Source organism: Theobroma cacao, chromosome 7 (genome assembly GCF_053813885.1).
Source record: "Theobroma cacao isolate CCN51 chromosome 7, ASM5381388v1, whole genome shotgun sequence".
NCBI classification, from domain to species: domain Eukaryota; kingdom Viridiplantae; phylum Streptophyta; class Magnoliopsida; order Malvales; family Malvaceae; genus Theobroma; species Theobroma cacao.
The window spans coordinates 12841008-12855310 of NC_142645.1; the positions used below are offsets into that span (position 1 = coordinate 12841008).

The 14303-nt window shown below is 31.9% G+C and overlaps 1 protein-coding gene across 1 annotated transcript; it reads right to left on the bottom strand.

Annotated features, from left to right (window-relative positions):
* Positions 1–13271: 13271 nt before the first annotated feature.
* Positions 13272–13906, bottom strand: LOC18594660 (pectinesterase inhibitor-like). Its single transcript, XM_018124629.2, has one exon. It carries the CDS (start codon positions 13904–13906, stop codon positions 13346–13348), a length of 561 nt encoding a protein of 186 aa, XP_017980118.2. The 3' UTR covers positions 13272–13345.
* Positions 13907–14303: the final 397 nt, after the last annotated feature.

The following is a 14303-nucleotide window of genomic DNA, read 5'->3' on the forward strand; positions in this document are numbered from 1 at the left end:
AAAATTATATGTATCAATAGTTGTATCGTGTAGAAAATATATTTTATAATTACGATAAAGATGTACTTTATGATACAGTTGATACATTTTTTGTAAATTTAATTTTAATTAATTATTAAATTTTTTTAGTTAAAATATGAAAAATTATTTTTTTATTAATTTTAATCTTTAAGATTTAGATTTTAAACAAAATTTTTAAAAAATCGAATTCAATTTTAGTTTCAATATGATAAATGTTTTTTTAATTTTTAATTAATAAATTAATATAAAATACATATTTTAGTTAAAAATATATATTATTAAGAAATATGTTGAAAAACAATCGTATTTTCAGTTTACATCATAGAATTAGTTCTCTTGAAAAATATAAATATTTTTAAATTTTTTCTTTATTTTACAGAAATAAATGTTATTTATAATTAATTTTAAAATTTTTTACTATTAGAACCAAGATCATAGATGGTTGAAACCTTAAGAACAGAAGAAAACGAAAAGACCCATTTGAAAAAGAATGCTTTGGAATTTTATATCTCAGACTTAATTTACATATGAGAGAGGAAGCAGTATTTATATGTACATGGGAAGAAGAGATATTACAAAACTATAAATTGACTACTAAACTAATTACAACAATACCACTGCACTTATTTACAAAATTACCTCCAACTAATAAAAGATTAAAATCTAATATCCCTGCAAGCGGAGCATGGATGTCCAAAATGCTCATTTTAAACAATAAACCGTGAAAATGTGTAAGGGGTAACCTGCAAGTACTTTATCACGAACAAAATGACAGTCAACTTCATTATGCTTCGTTCATTCATGAAATATAGGATTTTTACAAATATGCAGCACAGATTGATTATCATAATAAAGCAAAACAGGAAGAATATTATCAAGCCCAAAATCATGCAGTAAAGAAAGAATTCAGACAGATTCATAACAAGTAGTGGCCCTGATATTCTGCTTCAATGGAACTTCGTGCAACAACAGACTATTTTTTAGAATGCTAGCTCACAAGAGAATGACCCAAACAAACAAAAAAACCAGTAATAGACCTACGAGTATCTTAACAGCCCACCCAATCACTATCAGTGTAAACCATTAATTTCAGCTTAGAAACAGATGAAAGTAAGATACCTTGACTAGGAGCCTTTTTCAAATAATGAAGGACTCTATATGCTACCTTGTAAATGAGAAAAAATAGGTCATCCATATATTAAGATATGCATGGAATAGCAAACGAAATGTCTGGGCGTGTAAAAGTAAGATATAAGAGTTTTCCCACCAATTGCCAGTACAAAGTAAGATCCACAAAATCAGAACCATCACAAGCTTTGGTAAGCTTAGAATTATAGTCAATGGGAGTAGTAATCGGTTTAGCACCCAAAAATCCATACTCATCAAGTAAATCAAAAGCATACTTACGTTGATAAAGGTAAATCCCTTGACTGGAACAGGCCACTTCCAAGCCAAGGAAATACTTAAGCTCATCAAGATCCTTAAGTTTAAACCGACACTTAAGAAAAGCTTATACCTCATTTGCAGTAGTTAGAGAAGAGCTCCCAATAACAATATCATCAACATAAACCATCAACGCTACAAAATCACCATTATTAGTAGTAAGAGTAAACAGTGAGTAATCATATTTAGATTGAATAAACCCAAAATCCAAAAAGGCAGTAGTAAATTTCAGATTCCATTGACGAGAAACCTGCTTTAAACCATACAATTAGTTATGTAATCAACAAACCAATTTTTGATCAAAAGAACAACCTTGCTTAACATCATAACTAAGAGGTAAATCCATATAAATAGTCTCTTCTAAATCCCCATTTAAAAATGCAATATCAATATCTAGTTGAGATAAAACCCAACCCTTAATAGCAACATGTGCCAAGCAGGTACGAACAGTGGCTTGTTTAGCGACGGGACTAAATGTTTCATGATAATCGAAACGCTCCAGTTGGCTATGACCCTTAGCCACAAGTCTGGCTTTATACTTTTCAAGACTCCTATAAGCTTTGAGCTTGACTTTGTAAACCCATTTACACCCTATACTGTGTGCATACTTAGGAAAAGAAATGATAGACCAAGTCCCATTGTTTTCAAGAGCCTTAATTTTTGATTTCATGCCTATTTGCTAATGAAGACATTTGACTGCTTGATGATAACTAGTGGCTTTTGAAAAAAGATTAAAAGAAGTAACAAAGGCTTTATGATTGTTGGATAATTGATTGTAGATATGAAATGCTGTGTAGGATATTTTGTGACCAGGTTTGAAGAGGTAGGCAAATTATGATGGTAAACATCTAGATATTTTGGTAATTTTTTATGTCTGGTGCTTTTTCTAAATGGAGAAATAGGAAAAGAAACAGATTGTGAATTATGTGAGGGAGAAGAAGCAACAAAAACTTCAATTGTTGGTTCAATAGCAGTAGGTTCAGACAGGGGTTCAATATAAATAAGTTCAGGTATAAGTATAAGAGAATTTTCAGAATGAGAATTATTAGGCGGAGCAAAAAGATTATTTAATGAAAAAGGTGCAGGTATAGATGGATCACTATTAGATTGAATAGTAGTAGGTTTGAATGACATAGCAGACAAATTCATATCAGCTATGTGAAATGGAGAAGAAGTGATAGTAATATTGTCATTAAGTATTTCAGAAAAACGGAATACAGGAGTAGGAGTAGAAATATAACAGTTTTGGAAATGAATGTTTGATGAGTGTTGGGATCATAGAATATGTAACCTTTTGTACCTTGTGGATATTTTAAAAAAAAAACACACTTTTTAGCTCGTGATTCAATTTTTTTTTCTATTGTGTGGAAGTGTAGAAGCAAAGCATAGAGATCCAAACACTCTTAAAATGAGAGTAACTAGGAACCTTAGAAAATAAAACTTCATAAGGAAATTTATTATCTAAAATAGGAATTGGAATTCTATTAATAACGTGTGCAAATGTAAGAATAGCTTCTCCCTAAAATCTTATAGGCAAGTTAGATTGAAAAAGTAAAGATTTGGCTACTGTTAAAAGGTGTTGATGTTTTCTTTCAATAACCCCATTTTGTTGGGGTGTTTCAACACAAGAGGTTTGATGAATTATTCCATTAGATGAGAAAATATCAGACAGGTTAAATTCAGTACCATTATCAGATTTGATTTGCTTTATTTTTAAACCAAATTGACTAAAAATCAAGTTGTAAAAATTGGGAACGATTGACATAACATCTTATTTGGATTTCATTAAAAATACCCAAGTGAATTTGCTAAAATCATTAACAATAGTTAAAAAATATCGATGACCCTTGAGTGAAGTTGTATAGTAAAGACCCCAAACATCTATATGAATTAATTCAAAACATATAACAATAGATTTAACATGAACAGGAAATGGTAAATGCTTTTGTTTAGCATAATGGCAAACATCACAAACTATATTTAGGGAAACAATAACATCAAGTGATTTTTGCTGTACAACATGCAATCTTTTTGAGGGAATATGTCCTAACTAAAAGTGCTAAAGACAGAAAGATTGAGATATAGAATTACAACCAACATTGCCAAACATTGAAAAAATCATCTGTTCAAAAGTTTGTATTATTTGAAAAAGAAGATTGAATGTCAGAACTAGCTTTAAGAGTAGAGGATGCTAAATCTACAGCTTTGCTCTGCAAGGTGTAAAGTCTAGCCTTTAATCTAGCAAGACCAGTCATCTTTAAAGACTTGTTTTCTTGAATCATACATCTTTGATCAGAAAAAATCAAGTTAAATTCTTTGGAAGCAATAACTTTACCAACTGATATGAGATTGAACCTAAGGCTAGGAACAAACAAGACATTATGCAAGGTAAGATTATTCAATAGTTGAATTGTTCTTCTGTGAGTAACTAAAGCCTTAAGATTATTAGGCATTTCAACAAAACCATTGGAAATTGTGGTATATGAAGTAAAGAATTTAAGTCTACATACTATATGATCAGTAGCACCCGAATCAACAATCCAATGATTAGAAAAATATCCAAAAATATTATCAAATGATCCATAATAATGACCATGAACATAATTAAAGCAAAAAGGGTTAGCAATTATACCTGCCACTGAAGAATTGACAATTGCAGGTTTGAGTTGCTAGTTCTCAATACCTTTGTTTAGTGAAGAGGGTGATTTATCACTAGAATCAGCATGATCTTCATTGATTAACATCATTAATTTCTAATATTGAGACCTAGTGAAAAATAATTAAGATAAGACATTATCATGTTCCTTTGTAACATTAACCATCACACTATTAGAAGAACTTAATTTGTTAAGAGCAGAATTCTTATTCTTGGTAAATTTAAAATCAGGAGGAAAACCGACAAGCTTATAGCAGTTTTCCTTGGCATAACCAACCTTACCACAATGGCCATAAGTAACATCAAACTTAAACTTCTTTCGTTTTTCACTTGTTATCATCATAGCAGACCCCTCAACTAGAGGATGAGATTGCATACGCCAATTCCTCTGACTCTTTTCTCTGATGATCATATTATAAGCCTCATCAAGGCTTGGAAAAGGCTTCATTAATAGGATTTGCGACCGCAATGCATCATATGATTCATTCAGGCCATTAAAAAATTCAAACACATTATCCTTAGTCAACTGGTCAACATATTTCTGGAAACATTCAAGATTGCGATCTCCACAGTCACAATGAGGTAATGGCTTAAAATTCGTAAGTTTTTCCCAAATAGCATTAACTCAGTGAAATAGGAATTGATTGTTCAAGTACCTTGTGTGACATTGGAAAGAGCAAACTAGAGGTTGCAAATCCGTGAATCATCAAGCTAAGCAAAAAGCTTCTTTAAGACCTCTCAGATTTGTGCCTTTGAGTTAATGTAGAAAACTGTTGCTACAATCGGAGGAGAAATCAATTCCAGCAACCATGAGACTATTAGATTATTACATCTCAGCCACTATACATGAATCTCATCGTTGGAGTCAAGTTCAACAATTGTACCATTAATGACCCCTAGTTTGTTTCAAATTTACAAAGCTAGAATGAAAGATCGATTCCATGAAGCATAGTTGTTCACATTTAACTTTGAATTTATCATCACTGAACCATGATGATTTGAATGATGAATATAATAAAGAGAATGAGGATCATCAACGGTAGAGAAGAGGAACTTCGAAGTTGAAACGTTAGCCATGATTTTTCAACAACTACACAATCAAATTGCCAAACAAGTAAATTGATCAAAGGATTTAGAAGAAAATGTCATAGATTTAAAAAGAATCACAAATCTAGGGTTTCTGGAAACACAAAAATGAAACATCACAAGAAGGTTGAGAATCAAGAAACTTGTAAACAAACGAAGCAGGTTAATGAAATAAATCAAAAAAATAATTCAAGCCTCATCGATATGTTCTGATACCATGTTAGAACCAAGATCGTAGGTGGCTGAAACCTTAAGAACAAAAGAAAATGAGAAGACCCATTTGGAAAAGAATGCTCTGAAATTTTATATCTCAAACTTAATTTACATATGAGAGAGCAAGCAGTATTTATATGTACATGGGAAGAAGAGAAATACAAAACTATAAACTGACTACTAAACTAATTACAACAATACCACTGCACTTATTTACAATGTTACCATTAATTAACAAAAGATTAAAATCTAATATTTACTGTATCTTATAATACGATACTTGATATTAAAAAAATTATGATACATGATACGTATCTCATTTAACAATTATAAGTATAGATAAATATTAAACTAATGATTAAAAAATATTTTTATTATTTTCATAATAATAATAATAATACAAATTTTTAAGAAGACAAAAATGAGCTCAAATTTAATTAATTTTTAAAAAGTCAAATCCATTAGACTTGATTGAGAGATTGCTCAAGTCCACTCATGAACACCTCTAATAGAAAGATACAACTTGAGCAATTAAGGTATATGTTGATGAGGAAAGGCTAACAATTGTTAGAGAGAAGCCTTCAAATAAAATTGTAGATAACAAATTCTCATGATTTTATATTTTTAAAAAGTTTACTTATTTACGTAGTTGGATCCAATTAATTGATAACATGTTTTAACATAAAAAGGAAGAAGCTGACATTTGGTGTTTTATCATTTCATAATTTTAATGAAATTTGATTATTGAAAAAGTGATTGTTAGGTATTAAATTGTAAAAAAGATAACATTGTAATATTTGATATAAATGAGAAAGTGTTTATTAAAATCTTAAAAAAAATAATATTGTAACATTTATTAAAGATCAGGCTATTGAGCTTTTCTTTTCAAGCTATCAAGTTTGAGCTTGGTCTAGTTTTTGTTTTTATGAGAATTATGCAATTTTATTATTAAGAACCATAACTAATTTACCTATGGATTTTATGAGGACAAATAATAAAGCATAAATAGTAATTAAATACAAGAAACTAATCCCTATGCTTTTAATAACCGGGTTTAGGGATGTCCGAATTTTGAATAATAGCTATCCAAATTCAAACAGACCTTAAAGCTACTGACCAAACAACGTCTAGACCATATAAATATGCTGTCTAACCTTAAACAACCCCTATAGTTGCTGTCCATCTTGTTTGAAGGCCATGAATTGTCCAAATTTAGCTAACAAATAGCTAAGTGAATCCCATCTAGATGCAAGCCACAGACAAAATTCTCATGTTTGAATTTGGACAATCAAATGAGGGCTAAATGCTGTCAAAACTTGAAAATATTCCTAAATAACGCACAGCAAAAATACCCACTCAGCTTTTTGAATATCTAATAGAGTGTTAAAGTCCTATTTCAATTCAAATCAAATTAAGATAGAACTCTATAACTTGCAGATATATCAAACTCTTCAATTTGAAAATACGTCCCATGTCCCCATCAAGCCAAATTATGAGTTCAATATTTCCAAGAGTTCCACATCATGACCAACACCATCCTGGGCTAACTTGTCAGCTTCAACATTACCTTTTTTTAAAATATGTGATATTTTCTAGCATACAATTGATGATCGAAAAACAAAAATTTGTACCATACATTGCCTACAGCTCCATGATGCTTCTATAGGCTTAGTAATCCATCGAACTGCATTCATAAAATCACTTTCTATCTACAAATTAACTTTTTTACTTTGCAGATAATTTGCAAATAAGAAAAAAGCCTTTTTAATTGCATGAAGTTTTGCATAATTTGAGTCACAATCACCAATTGATCTAGAAAATTTAATAAAAAAGGATCTATTATTATCTCGCAATACACCTACAATTCCAGCTGGTCCCGAGTTCCCAAATGCAGCACCATTAACATTAAATTTAACCCATCCTTCTGGTGGGATGTACCATTGAACATCAAGTCTAATTGAGATAGGTTTTTAAAGCAATGTAGCTATATTTGAACTTGGAAACATATCATCTGTAAAGCCCGACCTTATAAAATACTATTCATGACATACATGTGATGATAGCATGATTGCATGCTAGGAGAGTCTCAAAAAATTTACAAAAGTCGGTATTGTACCTAGAGGTACAACAAAGTTTATTTAATCCTCGAACTAGATCAAATAGAAATTTTAAGGTGAGATTAAGAGTTTCACAGTTCATGGATGACTTAAAATGGTAATTTGGAGTTTGAGGATCAATTTAGAGTCAAATCGAAATTTTCACTAACTAGGGGCAAAATGGTCATTTGCCACTTGGGGACAAAATGAAAATTTTAGAAAAGCTTTTTGACCCCATTTGACTTATTGGAGTATAATTTGACTTATTGGAGTATGATTTGAGGTTTAGAAGTGAAAAATTTTAATTTCGGTATAATTTGGAGTAAAAGGGTAAAATGGTAATTTTGTCACCCTAGGGGCAAAATTGTAATTTTCCACCATCAGGATATTTTTTCCAGCACATGGTCTTCCTTTATCTTCATCTTTGACCCTTGACTAATCATGTGGTGGAGATAAAATGCTTAAATTTTAAAAATAGACCAATTAGAAAATACCATATGTCAAGCTTAGAATATTTTATTATTTAACTTAAAAATCAGCACAAATCAGCCCATTATTCCCCAAATATTCGGCCAAGCAAGGAAGAGAGGGAAAGAAAGGAAAAACAAAACCTAGGTGAGGAATTTCAAGAGAAAAAGTGTGGAAAATCAAGGAAAACAAGTGAAAAAGGTAAGATTTTCAACTTAAGCTTGAAATCTATTTTCCTTAAGCATTTCTCTTCATTTTCCATGCTCAAATTGCATGTTTTTATGATGAATTGTTGGCTGATCAAAATGGGTTAGGAGAGAGAAAGTTGTTGGATTTATTTGATTTTAATTTATGTTAGTGTTTTTAGTTAGTTTAGCATATTTAGAAACAAAACAACAAGAAAAGAATTTATTTTCTCCCACAACCATTAATGGCTGAATTTACCATATAGTGAGTGAGGATGAGTTTGATTTTTATTCTAGTATAATTGGTTAAGAAATGATGAATAATGAGCCTAGAAAAATAATGAGAATTTTCGGAGCAAAAATACGAATTTTCACCCACTAGGGGTATTTTCGTAATTTACTATCGAGACTGATAATTTGCACCACACTGAGGGACATTAAGTTAATTTGGGTGCAATTGAGGTATAGAAACTGAAAAGAATTAAATTGGAGTTTAAATGGACGCGTTAGGAATTTAATCGGGTGATAAGACGAATTAGGCCAATATTGAGTTTAGATAGTTACCAGTGCATTTTTGCATTCCATATCATGCATTGGTAGTCAAAATTAGTTTAATTTTGATTTAGTACCAACTTGGTGAAATTCTCGATTTTGTAATGTGTCAAGGTGGTGAGTCCTCCGATAAAGACAAGGAAATTGCATCCGAGGACCAGCAGACAGAGTGCTTCGAAAGTCTACATTCTAGACATTGTGAGTAAACTTACTGTCATTTTAATTATCTATGGTGGTTTTTAGATGCTTTCATGAATTCTATGGAAAAAGGAATTTAAAAAGGTAAATTTTCATGTTTTATGAATAAATGAGTTTCAATGAAATTAATTTATAAATTGTTTTGGAATTAATAATGATTTTGAAAAATAGAGTTCATGAAGACTGTTAATTGTGGCAATTTGATTGTTTAAATTGACTGGCTTATGATAAATCGAGCATGATTGGCTAGTTGGCAATTGTATTGAAATGCGAATTGTTTGGTTGCCTTGAAAAACTGCGAATTACAAAATTACCATATCATGTTATTGAGTTTTATTATATAGTGGATTATATATTAATTAATCACTGCAGTAGGGGGTTTCTGTGGACCAACCTTTTAGAGGGGCACGGTAAACCTCATTATATTCTTACCTCGAACGGAGAGGAGCGTAGGGTATCTCCTGGGGCAAAGTTTAGGGTTCACTTCACGCTAAACCACCACGTGAGGGGGAACTCAGCCAACGCCAAGGAACGGCTATGTTTTCAAAATAAAAACATGATTTATGTGAAATGTGAATTTTAATAACCTTGGCGGTCTCGGTAGGATGCCTCGGCCAAGGTGTCCCTGAGAATGGATTTATGGCACAAGCCTAGATTTTTATGAGATTCATAAGCTTCTTTATGTGTTTTGAACAAAATGTGTCCTAATGCTATAACCCAGTTTATGATGATTTACTTTATTGTCTCCATGTACTTAACTCTAGATGTTTATGATGATGTCTATTTACTCATTGGGATTTTATTATCTCACCACCCTCCTTTCCACCCATTTCAGGTTCAGTATAGACTGTAGATAGCTGATCTCATCGAGGACTACAGTGGGATCTGCATTTTCCAAACCGTAGGTTCACAGTCCTCTTTACTTTTGTTTATTCGGGGGCACTCTTGTTATTGTAAATTCAATTAAATATTTTGGCTTACTGTATTTAAGTATGTATAAATTTATTTAGCTTTTACGCTATAAAAATTATTCACGTATAACTTTATAAATATTGTTTTATAAGAAAACAGAAAATTTTACTTAATATTTCTTTTATTTTCTTATTATATTCAAATAACCATAATTTCGTTTTAAATGAAGATTTTAGACTTTTAAACTCATTTTGAATATGAATTATGTGTTTTGTACTTGTATATTACGTTTTAGCCAATTTCAAAATTTTTGATAAAAATGACCAAAATATCCCTGTGAGACGAAAAATTAATATTTTATTTGTTTAAAGTTGGAAACAGCTTAAAATCTTTTAGAACACGATATTTGACAATGGTTGCTCACAAGGGAACAGAGAAACTGATAATAAAGCTTTGCGAGATTTTGGTTTGACATTCCGGGCAATGAATGTCTACCGGGACACCGCGGCGGTTGTCACGGGCTCGAAGGGAGTACCGATTCGTGACATCATCAATTTTCTCACTCAAGTCCAACCAGTTTGCCTTACTCCACATAGCTACACGTAACTTGATTAAGTCGTAAACTTGAAAAACATCTCAAAATTTTTCATTAAAGACTATCTCATTACGAAATAACCAAATTGTCCAAGCAATAGCATAAAAGCCTAGCATCCATACCTTATGATTATTCCCTAAAGCACAAAGTACCCTTCATGATAGGAAAAAGTTCCTAGGGTTTTCATGAGTGACACATTTTATTCCCCAATCATAACACCACATATTCTATATTCTCCAAGACTCCTCGTAGGAGAAAAACAGATGAAGAACGTGCTTAGACTTTTTTTTAAATAGATGAACAAGTTACCTGGTCGTCTCCAATGAAGTTTCTTCTCAATAATTCTAATTTAACAGGAATTCTTTGTCACATCAATTGCCAAACAAATACCTCAACTCTGTAAGAGCATATCCAAGCCATGTTTTTGACCATAAATTTCTATTCACAGAGTATTGATTGCATACAATTTGACAAAATGATTTGGATGAAAATTTACCACTTGATGTAGCTTTCCAAATGACGCCATCTTAAAAATTTTTTCCAAGTGTAAATTCTTTAAGAAGACTCCATTTATGTGTCCATTGCTGAAATTTTCAACCAAAAAGATTTCTTCTGAGGTTTATTTTCCATTGCCATCCACCATCGAGCCAATTCCCATAATCACAAAGCTTGTCGTCTTTTTGAATTGACAATGGAAACATCCTTAGAAATTCATTTTTTAGGACCAAATTACCCATCCATAAATTATGCTAGAAGGATATGGACATCCCATCACCTACAACAACCCCTAAATTAGCTATTACTTGTAAGAAAAAATTATTAATAGGCATTAAAGGAGATAGTATTTTTTTCCAAGTGTTTAAGCATTTACGAGTAACAACAAGGTTGGGAAAGAGGGCACAAGGTTCGTAGTCATTCTTGGCTGCCACAATTTGCCTTCCTAAACTATCTAGTTTATTCCCATATCTTCGTAACCACTTTGTCAGTAGATTAGAGTTCCTTATTTCTAAGTCAATTAAACCCAAACCTTCATTCTCCTTTGTAGTACATAGGCTGTCCCAATTCACATAATGTACCTCACGATTGTTATTTGATCTTGCCGATAAAAACCTCTTCTGAAGTTTATTCAATTCGTTCCTTATTCGAGTAAGCATCTTAAATAAGGGCATGACAAAATTGGTAAACTATTAATTATCGATTTCAGAAGAGTGATTCTTCCACCATGTGAAAAAAGCTAGGATTTCCAACCGTCCAATTTATTTTTGACATGATCAATTAGAGGCTTCCAAGTCTTAAGTGAATTGCTACTGAATCCCAGAGGAAGACCCAAATAAGTAGTAGGCAAAGCTCTAACGTTACAATGAATCTAATAAGCCCATCTAGCAAAGACTCCCTCATTAACACCAACACTAAATAATTTAGTATTTTGAAAATTGATTTTGAGTCTAGATACAATTTGAAAACACCTTAAAACTCTCTTCAAGCTTAGCAACTCAGTAATATTAGATTTACATAATAGTAGAGTATCATCTGCAAATTATAAGTGAGTAAGCTTGATCCCACAATTCTCAATTTCAACGCCATTACAAATACCTTTTTCCTTTGCCTTGCACATCATACAACTAAACATCTCTACCACCATGTTGAACAGAAAGGAGGATAGTGGATAGCCTTATCTAAGGCCTCTTTGCAATTTAATAGGTTTCATGGGAATTCCATTCAATAAGGTAGAAATTGAAGCAGAGGTAACACATTCTGAAATCCATTATCGCCATTTAATTCCAAACTTCATTTTGTTCATAGTGAAATCAAGAAACTCCCAGCAAACACTAGCATAAGCCTTTTCAAAGTCTACCTTCAACATTAGCCCATCATTAGAGCTTTTACAAAAGAGATCCACTATCTCATTTATGTAGACACATACTTTTTTTTCCCAAATAATAAATAATAATAAATAATAAATAAAAAAAAAAACAAACCGAGACACATGGCCTCCATAATCAATAGCCTATAGAGCATTTAATTCCTCTTGGCAGTTGGATTTAGGTCACTTTCGGTTGCCACCCACAGATTTTCTTTGACTTAGAGCCCTTCACCTGTAAACATCCCTAGTCAATGGTAAAGTTACATTCTCAAGAATGTAACATGCCAAATACAAGAATATCTTTCCGATTTAATTAATTAATTAATTTTCAAAAAAATGATGTACTTTCTTGATACCAAAGGAGATCTCGAATTGTTGAAATAAAGCTACTTATTGATAACTACAAGATTTGTAGCCAAAACGATATTAACAATGTTTATTTATATCTATTCACGAGTCAAGGCATCCATCTTAACTGGTTTTAGGTCTAGTTTGGAATAGCATTTTTAAGTTGGAATTAGATTTATGATTATTATTTTTTAAAATAAATATTTGATTTTAATTTAATTCAATTTCAAAAATAAATTATAAATTTCAAAATATCAATATAATTTTTTACTTTTCTAATAATTAAAATTTAAGTCTATTAGCGGGCCTAGATGGGTCCGTACTAGGCTTTCAAAATGACGAGTAAGACTTGATGCGTACTCGCATTGGAATTTCCCTTATATTGCCGCCTTACCTATATATTTATTATTTGGTCAATTTTTTTCTTGTATTAGTATATATCGTAATTTTTTTATATTATTCTTTCTCTTTTTACTTCTATTATAAGATATAACTTTAGAGACTTTGGGTTGAAAGCATATTTAAGAGTTATTTTGTTGGTATTGTTGAATAAATAGTTAAAAAAAAGATCTATGCAAATAAGAGGAGGGGATAGGATAAAAATCTTTAAGAATGGAGACAAATATGATTTTCTTTATTTTCTTTCCTCATTTCATTCACTCTCACAAGCACTGAAATTCAAAATTATTGTCTAACATGATTGACAAGCTAGAACCTGTCGATTATTCTCATTGCTGCTTCAGAAAGATCTTCATAAACCCTCATTTCAAAGAGGACATGGTTAGGAACCCTCAATTTCAAGCTCAAAACATTTTTGTTACAAGTTACCTCCTGCTCAAGTGCTGTTCGCACGGAATGATTGGTCTTATCATAATCCTTCCTCTTCAACTGATCCGTGGCTGTAGATAGATCGTGCTTCGCTTGAGCAAACCCTTGCTCACAATCTTGCAATAGAGACTTTATGTTCTTGTCTTGGACACCCGAAGCTAAACTGGACATGTTTTTTGCCAAGGTTTCAGCATTGTTGCTAAGACATTTTAAGACGATGGTAGCTATCCCTACGTTATCGGATACGACTTCTCCTCGCGGATCGGATTTTAGGCATTGGATACAGACTGCTGGCACTTGTGCATTGTGGCACTGCAGCTTAATCAGCCTGTCGTCGGCGAAAACAGGCTTGCTGATATGGTGGGAAGAGGTGAAAAGAAGCAGAAGGATGAGGTGATAAAGAGGAAGAGCAGCTAGCATGGATGCTTTGAAAGAAGCCATAGAATTCCTTTTCCTTGGAGGCTATTGTAGCTATGCTTGGTACTTTACACATATATAATATCATGAAGCTTGAGAAACGCTTAAGAGATCATTTACGAGCAGGTTCAAAAAGCTTATGAGGTGGTGCTGCATCGAATAGTGGTTGGAATAATTGCCATAGAAGACCATTGGTCTAAACTGCAGTTACGCTTCAATTCACACTCTTTTCATGGAAAAAAGGTAAAAGTAATTCAATCAGATTCCATAAGCAGTAATAATTGTTGGAATTAATTTCAGTTTGTCTACATTCATGGTGCTTTGTTTTCCTTATTTCTTTACTTATTCTTTTGAGTATGTGAAGCCATTGGCTTTGAAGGATAGACAGATATAGTTGGATTTTGTGTCTACGCTTGGCATT

Excerpts from the sequence above, each read along its gene's own strand:
- LOC18594660 (XM_018124629.2), bottom strand. The coding sequence starts at position 13,906 with ATGGCTTCTTTCAAAGCATCCATGCTAGCTGCTCTTCCTCTTTATCAC.